The 17,626-nt window shown below is 38.9% G+C and overlaps 1 protein-coding gene across 1 annotated transcript; it reads right to left on the bottom strand.

Annotated features, from left to right (window-relative positions):
* Positions 1-625: 625 nt before the first annotated feature.
* On the bottom strand, positions 626-14,586 carry strip1 (striatin interacting protein 1). Its single transcript, XM_028446837.1, has 20 exons — positions 14,432-14,586; positions 12,643-12,712; positions 12,473-12,547; positions 12,223-12,357; positions 12,003-12,123; positions 8,994-9,169; positions 8,796-8,923; positions 8,534-8,716; positions 7,313-7,533; positions 7,172-7,237; positions 5,451-5,514; positions 5,263-5,334; positions 5,052-5,126; positions 3,896-3,993; positions 3,474-3,600; positions 3,189-3,289; positions 3,032-3,098; positions 2,842-2,946; positions 1,989-2,193; positions 626-1,886 (listed from the first exon to the last, which is right to left on the bottom strand). The coding sequence occupies exons 1-20, from the start codon at positions 14,549-14,551 to the stop codon at positions 1,639-1,641; spliced, it is 2,457 nt and encodes an 818-aa protein (XP_028302638.1). The 5' UTR covers positions 14,552-14,586; the 3' UTR covers positions 626-1,638.
* Positions 14,587-17,626: the final 3,040 nt, after the last annotated feature.

The following is a 17,626-nucleotide window of genomic DNA, read 5'->3' as shown; positions in this document are numbered from 1 at the left end:
AGAGATTCCATTGCCATTGATCATCCTGATATGGGATAATGTGTGTAAATGCACGTAGACAGATTAGATGCAATCATTAAGTCTGCAAACACAATTTCCTGTTTTGATCGAATATCTTCCCAAAAATCGAAACTTATTTCGTCTCATGTCAACATTATAGGTTAGTTTTTACTATTCCATAAAATTATAGATATATTTTTATAATTTTCATTCACAATTTGCAATTACTTAAAAAAAAATAATTTTAGGAAACTATGTTGACATTTTCCACTCAATCAATGCTGTTGTCCATGACAATCATTTTTTGAAGGTTTAACCGTAACAAGCCAATATCTTGCTCCATAGCTTCATTAGGTTTTAACATCCTTAACTTTATCCCTTTGTTCAAAGCCTTGATACAGAATAAACACATGTATGTGAGGAAAACTCTGTATATTTCTGTGTTAAAGCAGTAACTCTTGATTGACTACACATACAGTATAAAAAGCGTTACTCTTGTACAAATGTTAATCTGTGAAGAAGCTCCTACTGCTTTAGTTTCACTTCTCACACAGGAGATTGTGTGTGTGTGTGTGTGTGTGTGTGTGTGTGTGTGTGTGTAAAAGTACAGCACATGGCAATTGTCCCACACTATTAACAGTATCATTTTTATTACAGTATTGTCAATGCAAAACAGAGAAAGGTCTGGATAAATAAGTTTCACAATTTACATTTTTTTTTTAATCGATCTTAATAACCATTTTAATAAAACAAGCACAAAAAGAAGAAACAGGAAGCGGAGAGCTCCCTCACTGAATACTCACAGCCATTGCTTCCACACTACTAAGAAGATCGACGTGTTGGGTTAAGTCAGTGCTTAAAAAGGCCCAGCTTTGTTCTTGTGTCACTGTTGGCTTTAGATGCCTGGTCCCTGATTGAGGTGGTCTAAGGGGTAATGTTTTAAGTATCAAACAAAAAAAGTAACTAAATGTAAAAAAAAAAAAAAATGTTTTACCAGGTCTAAAGAATACAGCCCACGTGTGTTTGGAGCAAGGACCTGGATTAACTTCTAACCTAATTAAAGCTGAGCTGCATCTAAATGTTTAAAATGTTAAATATTTCATGAAATAAAAGAAGGACAAATGTTCATGCATAGGCACAGAGAGCAAAAACCTCCTGATGTAAGATGGCAGCTGGGATTAAATATACAAGGGTAAGCATTAAATGAGATGTACAAGTGTGTGAGTGTGTGTGTGTGTGTGTGTGAACCCTAAATATAAAAAGAATATCTTAAATCTAAAATTCCCTCTAACACCTATTAGAGGCAAAAAGAGGCATTTGATTGTAGCCTTAATTAAACTGGATAACCACACAAAGCCAAACTGAGTGAGATCTGTCCAGATATTAAAACTCTCTGAGTTTGATCAGTCAGAGCACTGGTCAGAGCACTGGTCAGAGCACTGGTCAGAGCACTGGTCAGAGCACTGGTCAGAGCACTGGTCAGAGCACTGGTCAGAGCACTGGTCAGAGCACTGGTCAGAGCACTGGTCAGAGCACTGGTCAGAGCACTGGTCAGAGCACTGGCAGCATGTTTGACTGCTGATAGAAACCATCACTTAAAACCCAACAAAAAAATAAACAAAATACATCCTTTGATCCTCACTGGAGCAGCTCCTCCCAGGAAATAGGTTTAGAGAAAACCTCCCGCTCCAACCACAGGTCATAGTTCATCTGGAAGTCCTCAGGCAGGTCCACCCTCTGTCCCAGGACACTCTGTAGGCAGTTATCTACTGGCAAGAAGTCAGGGTTGCTGTGACTCTTGTCATAGCGTCGACTGTTAAAACGCTCAATGTTGGCCCTCAGAGCGCACTCCTCGGCCTGGAAGTCCCAGGGACGAGCATCCAGATCTGCTTCCAGATCAAACAAAGCAGATCAGTTTAGTTCAGAAAATAAAAACAACCTTCTTACAGTAAGATCAAAGTGCAGATTGGTGTATTATTTGTACTCACCATTTCCATACGCCCAGTCATCATTGAGGCGATGTCGTACTTTTTGGTAGATAGCAGACATGGTCTTCATGTTGCTCTTCCTCCACTGTCGTCCCAGATATTTGGTCTGAACTTTGAGCAGCTTGAGGACGTAAAGCTGCATCATGGCCTGCTTCACTTTCAGCGCTCTTTTCAGAATCGGAGCCGACTTAAACACCACCAGCATCTGTGGCAGAAATGGCATACTAACATTCTTAGTCTATGTCTGATGTCAAAATTAGTATGTACTGTGAGTATGAAAAGATTGACTACGCAAGAAATACCCGGATGTATACTATATCAGGATAGTTCCTAAGTGTGCACTGTCAACACACTAGTCATACTCAACCGCCCCATGATGCATTGCAAGCAGAATGTAAAATCGTCCTGGGACCTGCTTCAAGTTCAAAAAAAGCAAACATCCCCTTTTCAAAACAAAAGCATCTCTTCTTGTTGTCCATTAGTTTAAGCTTTTGTAAATAGGGCTCTTGTTTTGAAGTTACCCAGAAGTTAAGAAGCGTAATGGTGGGTCTCCAAAAATCTCTGCTATGTTGATATGCTACTTAGTCACTTGGTCGCTTAAATTGTTTACAGAACTTTCAAAGGTGGAGAAACAACACAGATGTTTAGCCTCAGTGTACTTCAGGTTTTTGTCGTCGTAGGTTTGAAATGCATCTTGAGAAACTTGGAAGTATACTTCAGTGGGAACGGTCATCATCCTCATCCTCCTAACCATATTTATAGTAGACAGTATATACTCATTGAGTTTGTAGTACATTCATTGGTGTCTCTTTGACAAACACACGTTGATTAATTTATAAAAGGAAACTCTCACCATAGTTCTCGAGTGCTTCCATTTGGTGAGTTTGTTAAGGATTCTCAGCAGGTTGATGCAGGAAAACAGATTCCTCCAGCAAAACTGATTATTGTCTCCTGCTTCCTGTTGTGCAGAAAACATCCACAAAGATCTTTAGAAATCAGAAGTTAAAGCTGAAGCCAGAGCAGAGCAGTAATTTGACACCTACCAAGCTCTCAGCAGTCAGCTCAGGAAGCTCATGCACCACACAGTGGGGAAAGTCCAACACTGAAATGCTTTAGAAGAGAGAATAACAAGCAATTTATAGCACAAGTCCCAAAGGAATACTGTGAACTCTTATGATTTCAAAGCATCTATGAACATACCTATTTTTGGCTGTAATGTAGGACATGATGTTCTGGTTGAAGAACTTCAAAATAAGTGGGATGCAGTTGGCAAACACCAGGTGTTGAGCCATGTACTCAAACTGCCCCAAAAACACACAAGGAGGAACATACGTTAAATGTTTCTCAACTTTCTGATTCATTCATACCAGGTTACTCTAACTGTGCTGTGTTTGAGCTGGTGTGTGTGTGTGTGTGTGTGTGTGTGTGTGTGTGTGTGTGTGTGTGTGTGTGTGTGTGTGTGTGTGTGTGTGTGTACATGTGCACCTGATAGACGTGATTGAGCTTAAAGTGTTTGAGAAGCAGTAGCAGAATGGCCGAGATGGCTTTCACAATGATTTCTTTGTGTCGATTAACATCAACGCCGAGCTTCATGCTCTGCAGCACGGTGGTCCTGCAGTCAGGCAGAGAAGAGGACAGACTCACAACAGAGACCTGCTGCTCACATTTCACTGAAAACCCTCCATACGTCCTCAAAACCAAAAACTAAAAGACACAAATGGAAACACCTCTGCTGTCTGAGACTCTGAATGTCCCACTAATGTTTACATCTTTGAAAAGAAACAATAAATCCTCTATGATCAGAGAAATTATACTGTTGTGAATTATTTACACTATTCCACTTGTTTAGTTAGTTAAGTGATGGCACTTGCTTGCCCTGAGTAGAAAAGCATTTTAAAGCCACTTACGGCATCTCCTCTGGTAACACATCTGCCAGAATGTTGATGGAGTCTGTTTTGGCCTTAGAAGTTGGAGCCGCAGCTAGGAGAATCTTCAGGAGAGCGATCTAATGTTGAAAACAAAAAATAATACAGGGATGTCAGAGCAAGATGGAGAAACCAGCTGCGTTATGATTACCAAGTGAAAAAACAGCGATGTCCGATTTTAGTGTATTCCAAAAATGGAATACCAGTTTTGGCAAAGAGTGTATGTCCAACTACACAGAAAAAGATGATGTCAAAACAATTTTTTAAAGATTAAAAAAATTCAAGTTTAAACCGGGGCTTTGGCCTTGATTAGTCACATACTGTATGTTATTACAGATATGAAATTTTTCCTCTGCATTTAACCCATCCCTGAGGAGCAGTGGGCAGCCATTTTAAGGTGCCTGGGGAGCAGTTAGGGGTTAAGGGACTTGCTCAACATCCCACATTGATGGCCCGGGTGAGATTCAAACCGGCAACCCACCGATTACAAGCCTAGCGTCCAACGGAGAAGAGAGACTGGTTGATGCTGGCAGACCTGTTTTATTTCTTATGTCAGTTTAGAGTTTGTGGTCTTTTGATGCTTGGTTTAAAGGCCCTATGTGCCCTCCCTATGTGTGGTCCCTACACTTGTTCATTTTGGACAGAGCTTTTTGATCTTTGATTTTGATTAGATTTCTGTTGCTACTTTTCATGATTTGATTAAATGCAAACCATTAAATATTCTGATCTTGTGGGTGGAGTCCTTTATTTGTTGCTCCTCATCCAACATTGTATTAATGTCCCGTAGGGGATCCTAACAACACGCAAATATCTGTGCACAATTAGGGCGTGTACAGTAGACATACAATTCCAGCACAAATTGTGTGTTAACACTAAATTTCGTGCAAAAATTCATACAACGTTGCAAACTTGCAACTGAGAATCAGATTTGGTCACAGACTTTCTGTGTTGAGTAACGTTCTGGAATTTAAATACAGTGCACATGTGGACGGGGAGCAATATACACAGATTATTTTATTACATCTTTTGGAAAATTCAAACTTTTGCGAAACTTTTATGAAAGATGACATCCACGGTCCCAATGAGGATGCATGTGTTTAAAACCTGACCTAAAATACTTAGAATCTTCAACACTTACCATGTACTGAGGCAAACTGGGCAGAATTCCCTGATAGAGCAGCTCTGTGGCACACATCTCCAATTCTTCTTCACCCTGACACAACAAACAACAACAACAACCAAACACTTTAAACCTTATTAGGAAAACATTTTAAAAATAAAAATCCCTCTTGTATAAAAAACTTTTAAAACCATCCACACATCAGACAAGTTGCATCTTCTGAACTTACACCTGACAGAGGGGTTTTCTGAAATTCCTCCTCCTTTGTGACTTGTATTTCAGCTATGGAGATGTACTTGTGCTGGAAACAAATGGAAGTTATAATGTGATTTATTCCAAGGAGGTAAACCCCTGTGGAATTAACACTTCCATAAAGAAATAAACAGTGTCAAAGTGCAGTGAGAAATGATGCAACACCTGCTTTAACGTTCTGATGCTCTCATGAATGGGCCTGGGTAAGCCCACCACTGTGTCGGTGTCACTGAAACACAGCAGAAACAGAGAAGTCAGGATATGGGGCCATTATTGTAACAAAACTATTTGTGTGTGCGTAATACAATCCTTGTGTCTGTAACTTGATTTGTGTGTGTGTTTCAATCCGTGTGTGTAAAATTAGGATTTGTAAATGAAGTTGTCTCTGTGTAATCCATTCTGTTTGTCTGTATTAACATCCGTATGCGTGGGTCATCAAACCGGCACATTCTATTGGCTGTCTCTGTGCACGGGACTTCTGGAACACATTTGGCGAATACGATCTGTAACTTTTTAATACTTGTATCACGTGCAATACCGCTAGAAACCAGCAGTTGTTGCTGGTACCAAGTGACAGACCCCCCCCAATTGGAGGCAAAATTCATAATACACTTTTATATAAATATTTTAATAACTGTAACTTACAAATCATATACATTACATAACTACTTAATATAAATTATTAATAAAATGCGTCAATAAGACACATTGTTTGCCAACCAAACCACCTCCAGAGGAAGAGGAAAAGGACACTACAGTTAAAAAAAAACCTGAAGAAGAAGAACAAGGGAAATGGTCACTCAGTACATGAACCACTACACATTTATTTGTCTTAACGAAGAGATTAATAAAGCTGATCAGTTAAGAGGCATTTCTATGGATACTAGATGATGACTTAATAAATCGTTGCCTCGGCTCCTTACCACAGTGAAACACATTCCATCAAAGACTGAACAGACGAACACCGTGTACCGTTTGTTCTTTGGTTATTTTGTTTTAAAACAAAATTAAGATAAACAAACGATGTGGTTATTTTGTTTTACTAACTTAAAACAAATACAGAAAAATCAAAAAAAAAGACAAGCAGCAGTTTTCCGTGGTGTACTGATCTACTGGTGCTTCTCGTATCTTGTGATCAACTTCTGTGTGTGTTGACAGCCGAACATGAGCATCTTGTTACTGAAACATCCACAGACAGCATGAAAACAGGAGAAGAACCTGAAAACTGCTGAAATAAATTGCAAACTGTCCTATTGTGTATGGGAACCTGGTCCAGGACCTGTGGAATGAAACCAGGTACAGCCGAGTGGTCCTGTTGGCTCAGAATGTGACGTGTTGAAGTTCTCGCTCTAATTTCCCCGTAAATGTCCATATATCACACAACAAGAACAAGATTTTGCCATTATGATTTTGAAATTGAAAACAGAAAAAAAATGCTGCTTATTCGTGTAAAGTATATGACATAAGTTGTTAGAAAAAGAATATATATATTTATTTAAAAAAGAGATTGAAGGGTCTGTCACTTAAGTTGGTACCAGCAACAACTGCTGGTTTCTAGCGGTATTGCACGAGATACAAGTATTAAAAAGTTACAGATCACCTTTGCCAAATGTGTTCCAAAAGTCCCGTGCACAGAGACAGCCAATAGAATGTCTCGGTTTGATGACCCACGCGTACGGATGTTAGTACAGACAAACCGATTGGATTACACAGAGACAACTTTGTTAACAAATCCCAATTCTACACACACGGATTGAAACACACACATGGATCAAGGTACAGACACACAAATAGGATTTTGTTACAATAATGGCCCCATATCAGGACATCATATTAAAGTGAAAGGATTTATCAGTAGCTTTGCTTTGAAGTTAGAACAACCCTACCTTCCAAGTGTGTAACCGATAAATTTACTGCGACTTGATTCCAGGAAATTCTCAATATCTTTTTCTCTGTCGGAAGAAAATAAAAAAAGCTAAATAAAAAATAAAACTAAAAAGAGTCATATCTCTATCTGAAAGTCATACCTGACTTTCGGGGCCCACGGCAGACCCTTGGGGAAGGACACCCTCTCTGATGGAGGGTGAGGAATAGGAGGTGGCATCACCTCATCCCTCTCTATTGGAAAAGTCTCTGGTTCTATAGTGTTGTCGTTATCATCGTTATCATCCTCATCTTCACGGGAGTCATCGGCTTTGTAGGGATCTTTTTCATTAAAAGCGTCCAAGTTGTCCTGTTTGATCAATGCCTGCATGACAAAAGAAAATATAAATGTTACTTAATTTAAAGCTCATTGCCAGATTGCAGATATCACACAGGACATAAATTAACCAAAAACTATTTACAATCATGTCATTATCCTATTGTAACCACTATAGTAATACTGCACCTTATTGTGTAAAACACACAGATTAAAAACAAAAAAGGCAAGAATAACAATTAAACAAACGGGTCAAATAAAATAAATAATAGCAATATTAACAGACAAATAATTATTGTTCAAAATTTAAATAAAAAATTATAAAATTGAAATATTTAAATTTAAATTAAATAAAATAACTCTTTAATAGAGGTGGGACTAGATTCATTTAAAAAAAAAAATCTAATTAGAGACTTTGTAATTATTTAATCACCTAAATATTTGACACAAGAAGCAACACTTTTAAATGGATGAATGAAAACAATAAATGAGCTTCAACAACAAAATTGTGTAAATTATTTTCTTCACTGAGTGCTAACATAATGTGCAATATATGAATAAATATTATTATGATTGCATTGTTCACTAAGCACATACTTAAATTTAAGTAAGCTATATTCATGCTTTACAAGATTTTTTGGAAATGTTCTAAAACAAATTAGTTTTTGTTTAGTAAAATAAAAAACAGCACTTAGTACAGGGCTGGGCTTTTACTTTCCATACAGTGTTATAAAAATGTAATTAAATTAACGCCAACGAAGCACAGCAACGTTGTGAATGCATTTATTTTTTTTGTCCATTATTTTTCTGTAATTAATTAATCGCCATCAACGCGATAAAGTCCCAGCCCTAATTTTTAATATCGTTTCCTTCCATGACTAAAGTTGTACTGAGTAGATATCTGCATTTTAATTCTCACCTTAGAATCTAGTTACACAAATTTTAAACAGTAATTTATAATGTGGAGAATAGGATAAAGTTCTGACTCAGCTATGCTGCTTTGTATTACGTTTCCTGTTTGACATAAGAGCGACTGGCAGTGGTGTACCTTGTGTTCGCGGCGAGCCCGTTTCTGCTGCTGCTCTATCAAATCAGATGCGGAGGCAGGAGGAGACGCTGCTCTCATGCTGCGAATGACTCGAATGCTGTTCTCTGGCAGAGGAGGGAGACCCAGCTCCTCACGCTTGTGCACCTTAATGCTTTGAAGCTGCTCAAAGCCTCCCAGAGTAAACTGGAAGAGACAGAGAAAAGACCATACAAATTATTGATTTAAAAACACATTTGAATCATGATAAAATAAAATCCCTCACCAGTATACTTTTCCACAGCAGCAGTAACACTTTCTTCATTGGGAAGTGGGGGGCATGTCCGCTACAGAACTTGGTAACCATCCCAAAAAGTGTGACGGAGATGGGCTCGTTGTTGAACAAAGGAGAGCCTGAGGACACAGAGTAGATTAGTTCTCATGTTAGGCGTAATAAGTCCGATATGATGCGGGTGAAATGTACCCAGTTCTGCTCTGAACGTCTCCTTGATAATTTTCCATTCAGGCTTGTCAGCAGGTTCGTCTTGTTGTATCGTTTCCACCATGAGGTACATGATGTTAAGAAGCACCCTTAGATCTGTGCTGTCAGCGAGGGAGATGGCAGGCTTTCTGACCGCACTGCTGCAGGCTGCACTGTTACTGCAAACCCAGAAATAAACAGAGATCATGTTTTATATTGGATAGTGATGCACCAAAATTACGGCCACCAAAAATTTTCAGACAAAACTGACCCAAAAGGGCATTTTTGGTTTTCAGTCGAAACACTTTTCTCACTGAAACAAGGAGATTGAAACAAAATGCTGAGATGACACCAGCAAACTCTGCAGTTAGCGTGCGCGCTTGTTTGGAAACAGACTAACTTGTCCCTGGACTCACGGAGCGGCTGTACTTCAATACATTTGAGCACTAAAGCGTCACAATTAATGGTCACGTTTACATGGGAGCTTTAATTCCTCTTTAATTCAGAATAGAAGTTAAATTCTCTTTAAACTGACCCTGTAAACACTAAATTATTAATGCTAATTTAATTCCGAATTAACCATAAATCCAAATCAGATGGCTGGTTTATTCCAATGTTAACTCCGCTTTAAATTAATTCCGGTCAATCTGCGTATGCGCGACTTGCCATGATGACGCGCTGGTGACACAATCTAAGATGGCCGCCAGGACTAGAGCCGAAACTATTTATTTCCTAAGAACCTTAGAATACATGGATATATGAAATAAGTGGATGGACAGAAGCATAAACATGCAGACATTCACACGGACTTATTACACACACGGACATCAACAAACGGAGATGGCTTCACTGGAATATCATCAAGTTTATCATTGTATCTGTTGTTAGAGCTACTATCTTTACCCAGAAGCAAATATTTATACCTGGGTATTGTTTTCCAGAGTTTTACTGGGCTTTATTTATTGTTGATTAGTGGCTATCTCCCTTCTGGTTTGCAGAGCAAAGTGAAACCCTGTATAATTGTTGAGCTGCTGCTTCAAAACTACAATTAAAATAAAGGTGAAAACAGTCTTCTACGTTGTCGCCGAAAAAATAAAAGGTTTGTCGTGTATTTTTCCCGATAGACGTGATACGCGTTCACCCCTTGTCCTATCCGAGCCTTCCCAACCCCCAGACCTAAAGCAGAATTAAATAAAGCCTAATAAACCTGTTTTCCATTCGGAATTACTATTTTCATAAATACAAAGCAGAACACTTTAATTCCGAATTAAAAAACATCAAGTAACCGTGGCCACTTACACTGTAGTTACGTGTAGCCCTCCCACAACACGGACCTCTACATGGTAACCTGACACTGGACTGCACATCAGCAGCATTAATCCAGTTTCAGCGTTTGTCAGCACACGTTTCACACAGACCCTCTGCACTTCACGATGGTACTTGGTCCGCATTATTAAGGTCATTACTTGGATGGGATTAAACCAGTGCGCACAAGAAATGCTCCAAGCCGCAATCAAAGCACAGAGAGCAAGTGCGTCTCCAAGAACATGCTTGGATAATAAGTTCTTGATTTTCATCAAGAACATCAATACACTGTGTTTTAATGAGAGAACATATTTAATGTGACTCTCTTACAGCAGCTCAGTCAGTCATAGGCCTGTATAATATTATTTCATATGTGAGTGGGGTCAAGTAAAACTTTTTATTTATTTTATATTGTGCATTGTTGGAATGTCAGTGCTAAATAAATATTTTCATATTTTTAATTGATTTATTCATTGAAACACGAATATTATTTTATACAGTAGCAATGTTTTTAGTGAGGTTAGTAAGATTCAGAGCCATAAAAGCAATGGGACTAATAATTTGCATAATTTATTTTAGTGTTTCAGTTTTCGGTCCTTTCACCGTTCCTCTTCACCCTGTACACGGTGGACTTCACCTACAACTCCAGAAGTTCTCTGATGACTCAGCCATTGTTGGCCATGTATCTGAGGGGGACGAGCTGGAGTACAGGTCAGTCATCATGGACTTTGTCAGCTGGTGTGAACACAAGCAACTGAGTCTAAACACCAGTAAGACGAAAGAGATGGTGATCAACTTCCAGAGAAGGTCTCCACCACACACACCGGTGAACATCCAGGGCTGACATTGAGCAGGTGGACAGCTTTAAGTACCTTGGTGTTCACCTCAACAATAAACTGGACTGATCTCACCACACCGCTGTCGTGTACAGGAAGGGTCGGAGTCACCTCCACCTCCTGAGGAGACTGAGGTCGTTTGGGGTCAGCAGACCCCTCCTTCAGACTTTCTATGACTATGTGATAGCCTCTACTATCACTATGCTGTGGTCTGCTCGGGAGTAGCCAGCACTGACCGGGACACGAAGAGACTGAACAAGCTGGTCAGGAGGGCCAGTGAAGTCCTGGGCTACTCCCTGGACCCACTGGAGTAGGTGGGTGAGAGGAGGATGGTAGAAAAGCTGACATACATCATGGTGACACCCCTCACCCCTTGCATCAGACTGTGGAGGGTCTGAGCAGCTCCTTCAGCGGCAGACTGAAACACCCACAGCGCTACCGCAGATCCTTCATCTCCACCGCTGTACGACTGTACAATAAAACAGTGAGTCCTTGTACTGTCTGTAAATATATATATATTCCTCCTTGGCCCCAACTGTTAATATGTATATATCTGTATCCTTTATTCTTTTTAGATTATTTCTTATTTATATTTATATTTATAAATAGCTTCTATTATTGTTTTGTTTATTTAATTTTATTTTTATTGCGCTTATTTTCGGGTGTCTTGACAGGTTTTCTGTTGTTTTTTTTATTGCACTTTTTATTGAAATGTCAGTAAATTTCCCCACTGTGGGATAAATAATCTCTATCCCTGATAACTCAAGATTTACCCCTCAGATTTAACAGAATTGGAACGAACGACCATAAACTTCAGAAACAAAAGTCAAGGTTAAATGTTTTCAAATATTTTTAAAGTAATAAAACCTACTCGATTTCCATGCTGAGCAGCTCCACTAGAGCCGAGAATGTCCCGACATCCAACAGTAGAAATATGTTGTATCTCATCCAGTACTGCACCTCCACCTCAGAGCTGCACTCAGCAAAGGCCCCTGCAGAGTAAAACCAACGCACAGCTGTGAGGTGTATGAACATGAGGAGAAACCCTAACTTTCTTCTACATAAATATTAATAAATCCCAGTGGGCTGACCCTGAGCCATGTAGAGTATAGCTCTTGCGACTTTCAACCTTCTCTCCCGTGCGATGACTTCCAGGCCGTCAAGAAGGCGCATGGCGTGAGCTCTATGCTGCGCTGCATCCAACTCGGTCCAATTTTTATCCGAAACTACAACACAGAAAAAAATTTAATCTGCACTACACACACGCCTCATTTTAGGCTAGTAGTTAGACAGTTAACTCTACTTCCTAGGTTTGTTTATCTCTGTTTCTCTAGTCCTTACCATGAGCACTGAACTCTTCCTCAAAGCACTTTCTATTGAGAGCAAACTCTGGTCCTTCAGTGTAGCTGTAAAGCTCTGAAATGAAATATTAAATACACAAATAACGCAGTCATATTCAAGTATAAAAGCAGAACCAGGACACCTGTGTAATGAGAGAATGATGCACATACCAGAAAGCTCTGCAGCCCACTTGTCTGTATCAGAATATTCAAACTCCAGATCTGGAGACTCAGAAAGGCCCTGTGCGCAAAATATGACAATGCATTGATTAGTCAAGTAAGAACTCTTCATAAGAAAGAAGTAAGAAAAAATCTTCTGTGTGACAAAACAAACTGAGACGCTTGAATAGTGAAGTTTAAAGTCTCATTGACCTCACCCTTTGTTTGATTACTGGTTTGTTTAATATCGCATAAGAAATATCTACACAATGCTAAGAATTAACCATCTCAATAAAGTTTTGTGTCAAACCATAAAGACTAAATATTTACCCTTTACGGACTAACAAACCCTAACCCAAACCCTAAACTACGTTACGGACTAACGAACCCTAACCCTAACTCTAAACTACGTTACAGACTAACCCTAACTGTAATCCTAACCCTAAACTACGTTACGGACTAACTAACTTTAACTGTAATCCTAACCCTAAACGACAATACAGACTAACTAACCCTAAACTACGTTACGGACTAACGAACCATAACCCTAACCCTAAACTACGTTACGGACTAAAGAACCATAACCCTAACCCTAAACTACGTTACGGACTAACGAACCCTTACCCTAACCCTAAACAATGCTACGGACTAACCCTAACCGGAACCCTAACCCTAAACGACATTACGGACTAACCCTAACCGTAAGCCTAACCGTAAGCCTAACCCTAACCGACGTTACGGACTAACTAACCCTAACCGTAATCCTAACCATAAACTATGATATGGACTAACTAACCCTAACCGCACCAGAATCTACACGTGACTTCTGGTAACATCATCTTTCGTATGCATAGAATGCCGGTATATGGATACGTACTAGGAGACACTTCCTTTAATAAATGTCTGCAAACGTCACAAACGGCAAGAAAGCAGCCAAACAGATTCAAATTAATCTGTATGGTCGTCTCATGCTTTTGAATAACACAATATTCTACAGAAAGTTTCCAATGACAGCACTTACTACTAATATGATTGAAATATACATAATGAGTCAGAGATAAAGCTTCATGAACATTTTTTATTGATGAATGCATTACTTGATTTAATTTTATATGATAATCACATTGTTATTCTACTGCTTTTAATGATGAATAGTGGAGAGATTTATTCAGTGTACTTGTTTTTTTTTTTTTTTCTTTCTTCTTCTTTTCGTGTTAGGTTTTTTGCCATCCACATGTGATAAACTGATAAAGTTTTTTTTTTTTTAATGGAGTATGCATGGCTTTAATAACATCTATTCATTCATCTAAAGCCCTACACCCCCTCTATCTGAAGGACATCTAAAAAAGTATATATGCAATCAGTTACACGTAAAGTTGAGTTAAACAAGACAATTATATTTAAATGGTATTTTTCCCTTGGAAAAAAATACAAATAAAGGAATCATCTTTTTTTCTGGCCTGGCACAGTTATGTAGCTGGAATTCTTTTGAACAGGAACAATTGTTTCCAACAGGTCGACCTTTTACATACTGACAATGCTCCAAAACTAGCTGTCAACAGCTAACTACCCTCCTATCTGTTTGTGAATCATTAGTAAACAACAAACAAAGCTGTGTGTTGCAGTTTGATTTGTGTTAATACTTTTTATCCCTGGACTCAGCTAACAGCAGTGGATTTGTTCAAGATAACCGAGCTAAAGTTGCACAGGTACGGCTAGCTAACCTTATAACAACAGCAGCAGCAGGCCTCGTCTATGGTCATATAAACGAACACTAAATAAAACACTTCTGTTTACTCACCTCCGAGTCTTTCCTCGAGTTGCGGGTGAACTCCCCTTTGCTTTTGTTGGGTATCATTGCTCTCTGTTTATTGTTTACTGCTGCTAACCCACCACCACCGTTTCCACCGACGTCCATCATTTGTGTGGGCGCTGCGAACTCTCGCGAGAACCGTGTGGTTTTACCAGTCTCTCGAGATTAGATTTTTATTTTTTATTTATTTATTTTAAACTAATAATAATAATTCTGTACTGTTTTCTTTAAATTGTTTTTATTTTATCATTTATTTATTTTATGATTTTTTGGATCGTGACCCCATTTTAATCTCAATAATTATTATTATAACAGATGTATATTTGACAAAGTGAAAGTATAAAATGAAGTTGTTTCAGATTTTATTTCATTTTATTATTATTATTATTATTATTATTATTATTATTAGCAATTACTCGACCTTTCAGTTGACCCCATTTAAATTCCAGGCATTGAAAAATATGGAGGACTAAACTTAAAATAAAATGAATCATCAAATAAATAAACGCTAAAAAGAGAGAGAGAGAGAGAGAGAGAGAGAGAGAGAAATTAAAATTAAACACAAAAAAAATAAATGTAAGTGGGGAAAATACCAACGTTAAAATATAAATACAAATATGTCTTTAAATGAATGCAAAGAATAGCTAATGAAATAAAAATAGATAAATAAATAACAAAAAAGAAAAATGGAAATAAAAAAGAAAATTCAAATAGAATTCATCTTTATTTTATTCAGAACTTTTTGTCATTTAATCATTTATTTTATACATTTATTTTTTATATTTTTTATTCATTTATTTTGGCAGGTTTGGCCCTCCATAGAAAAACCCTGGCCACGTAAAAAGTGGTCACGTAGGTGGTAAAACTGGACGGTCACTCTACGTAAATATTTTCATAGGTCATATGAGACGTTTAGTTAGCCCTTATTTATGCTCACAAATAAAAACAAAGAAACACTGTGTGTCTTTTTTTTTTTTTTACTTGTCTGCACATGCTGTCAAAGGTCAACACCACAGGAAGTGCAATCATTATGAGACAGCAATGCATATTTTGTTATTGCAATAAAATACATTGATTTATTTTATTGCTTAATTGTGACCATCACCAGCCCTCCCTAAGGAAGGGTAAGAAATCTTTTATTATAGGGAGGATATAAAAAGGGAGAGCAGTGTTACACCTAAGTGGAGGGGGAGGGGAGACTCAAGGTAGGAAATAGAAAAGGTGGGGAAGAATAGATTGTTTTGCAGTGAGGGTGAGATGTGAGGTTGTAGAATATATTGTGCTTATTATGTTGTGTAATCCACCCAGTATGGTGACAAGTGTGAAGCTTAGCTATAATGGTGGTGGCTGTGAACAGGGGGAATGAGTGAATGGAAGTACCTAAAGCAGGTATTTGGGATTAACGTGTCTAAGGTTAAGCCCAGTATGAGTTTTATCCCACATCCCAAGGCGTGCCAGTGCATCGTATACCAGTATATGTGCAAAAAAAACACTACTGCAAACCCAGGAACTGCCCTGGGCCCGCAGATGCAGCCAGGCCAGCAGAAAGAGCCCCAGGCAACCCCCCCGCGGCTGAGCAACCCCCCAGATGCCCCCAAGATCCCAGGCCGAGAGGCAGCCACCGCCCCCCACACACACATCCGAGGAAGCCCCAAGCAGCCGAGCACCCAGCGCATCCCCCCACCGAGGCTAGGCCATCCCTTAAGGTCAAAGAGCAGTCTGAGGACAGCTAAGTTCTGAGCAACTGTCGGTGTGAGTGTGGGACCAAGAGTTTGAGGTGGGGTGACAGCTCTGACTCATCTAAGAGTTATTTTGTTGTTGTTCTCATCTATGAACACAGATCCTTGTTTGTTCCTGGCTTTCACTGCTAGCCCTTGCATCTGGCGGAATTAGCTCAGCCTTTGGTTACATTCACACCTAGGCCTGTGTAAATAATATGACCCTTTTGTCAACAGTTGTTTATTTCTTTATGACCAGCCACAGTGAGCGTGGTTCTCCCGTCACTCTCATCGTCACTCTCATAAACATGTATGTTAGGTTTAGTTCAGTTGTTAAGAGTTAGAGAGAACTTTGTATTCCCAGCATGTTAGATGGACGAGGGAAGGAAAGATGGAGACATCAGCAAAGGACAGATACAAAGAATGACTTCGATCATCCAAAAAAATGTAAGTAACACCTCTTGTTTACGCAGAATAGATGTTCCTTTACACTAATGCCTGTAAAATGTCAGAAGGGCCAGCATTCACTGATGGAGGAGGAGAAGAAAGATGGAGGAGCACCAGCCCACTACAGTGTCCCACAACCAACGTTAGGAGGAGACATCAGTACAGGACGGAGATAAAGGAAGACTTCTATCGATCAATCAATCAATCAAAACAAAGCTTCTGTATATAGAGCAAATATCCACTGATGGAGGAGGAGCTCCAGTTCTTCATCTTTCTTCTTCTCCTCCATCAGTGGATGCTGGTAGTCCTTTCCTCCATCTCCAAAACCATGGAGGATGGCAGCACTAGCGTCCTCTAAAGGTTGAGAAGAAGAAAGGCTGAGGACGTGACCATTAGCATCCTCCGATAGAGAAGAAGAAAGATGGAAGAGCACCAGCATCCACAGCAGCCCATTAAAGTGCCCCACAATCAGCCCCAGGAGGAGACATCAGCAGAGGAAAGGGAGACAATTAACCACAACAATGTAAGCAAAACCTCTCATTTACACAGAAAGACAGTGAACACATGTTTAATGTGAAAATAGATCAAACTTACTGCACTCATGCCTGTGAAATGTTTTGTGTGTGAATGCAGATTCATTTCAGAAGAGAATCAGACTGTTCCAGCTGTTAGTCACCACAGTACAGAATGAGGCAGCAGTAGTAGTGTTTACACTGACAGCTTTCATTTGAACTATATACAGTATATATACAATATATAAAGAAAAATAAATCATAAGGAATCAAACTTTGTGAAATGCTTTGTGTGTTTGATAAACTAACTTTCCATTAGAATCTGAGCTGATTTTAATCACTGGGAAGTTTTTTCACCAGTTCTTCTTACAGACGGAGACGCAGGTTACACATGGAGGACGATATTTATTGAATATGAAATTTATAATTATTTTTCTGACATGAAAATATTAGTTCAACCATCTATATTCTATTAATAAAGAAAGGATCCTCTGTGTGTGTGTGTC

Source organism: Gouania willdenowi, chromosome 5 (genome assembly GCF_900634775.1).
Source record: "Gouania willdenowi chromosome 5, fGouWil2.1, whole genome shotgun sequence".
Taxonomy (NCBI): Eukaryota; Metazoa; Chordata; class Actinopteri; order Blenniiformes; family Gobiesocidae; genus Gouania; species Gouania willdenowi.
The sequence above is the reverse complement of the archived record's forward strand: the minus strand, read 5'-3'. Positions and strand labels throughout refer to the sequence as shown.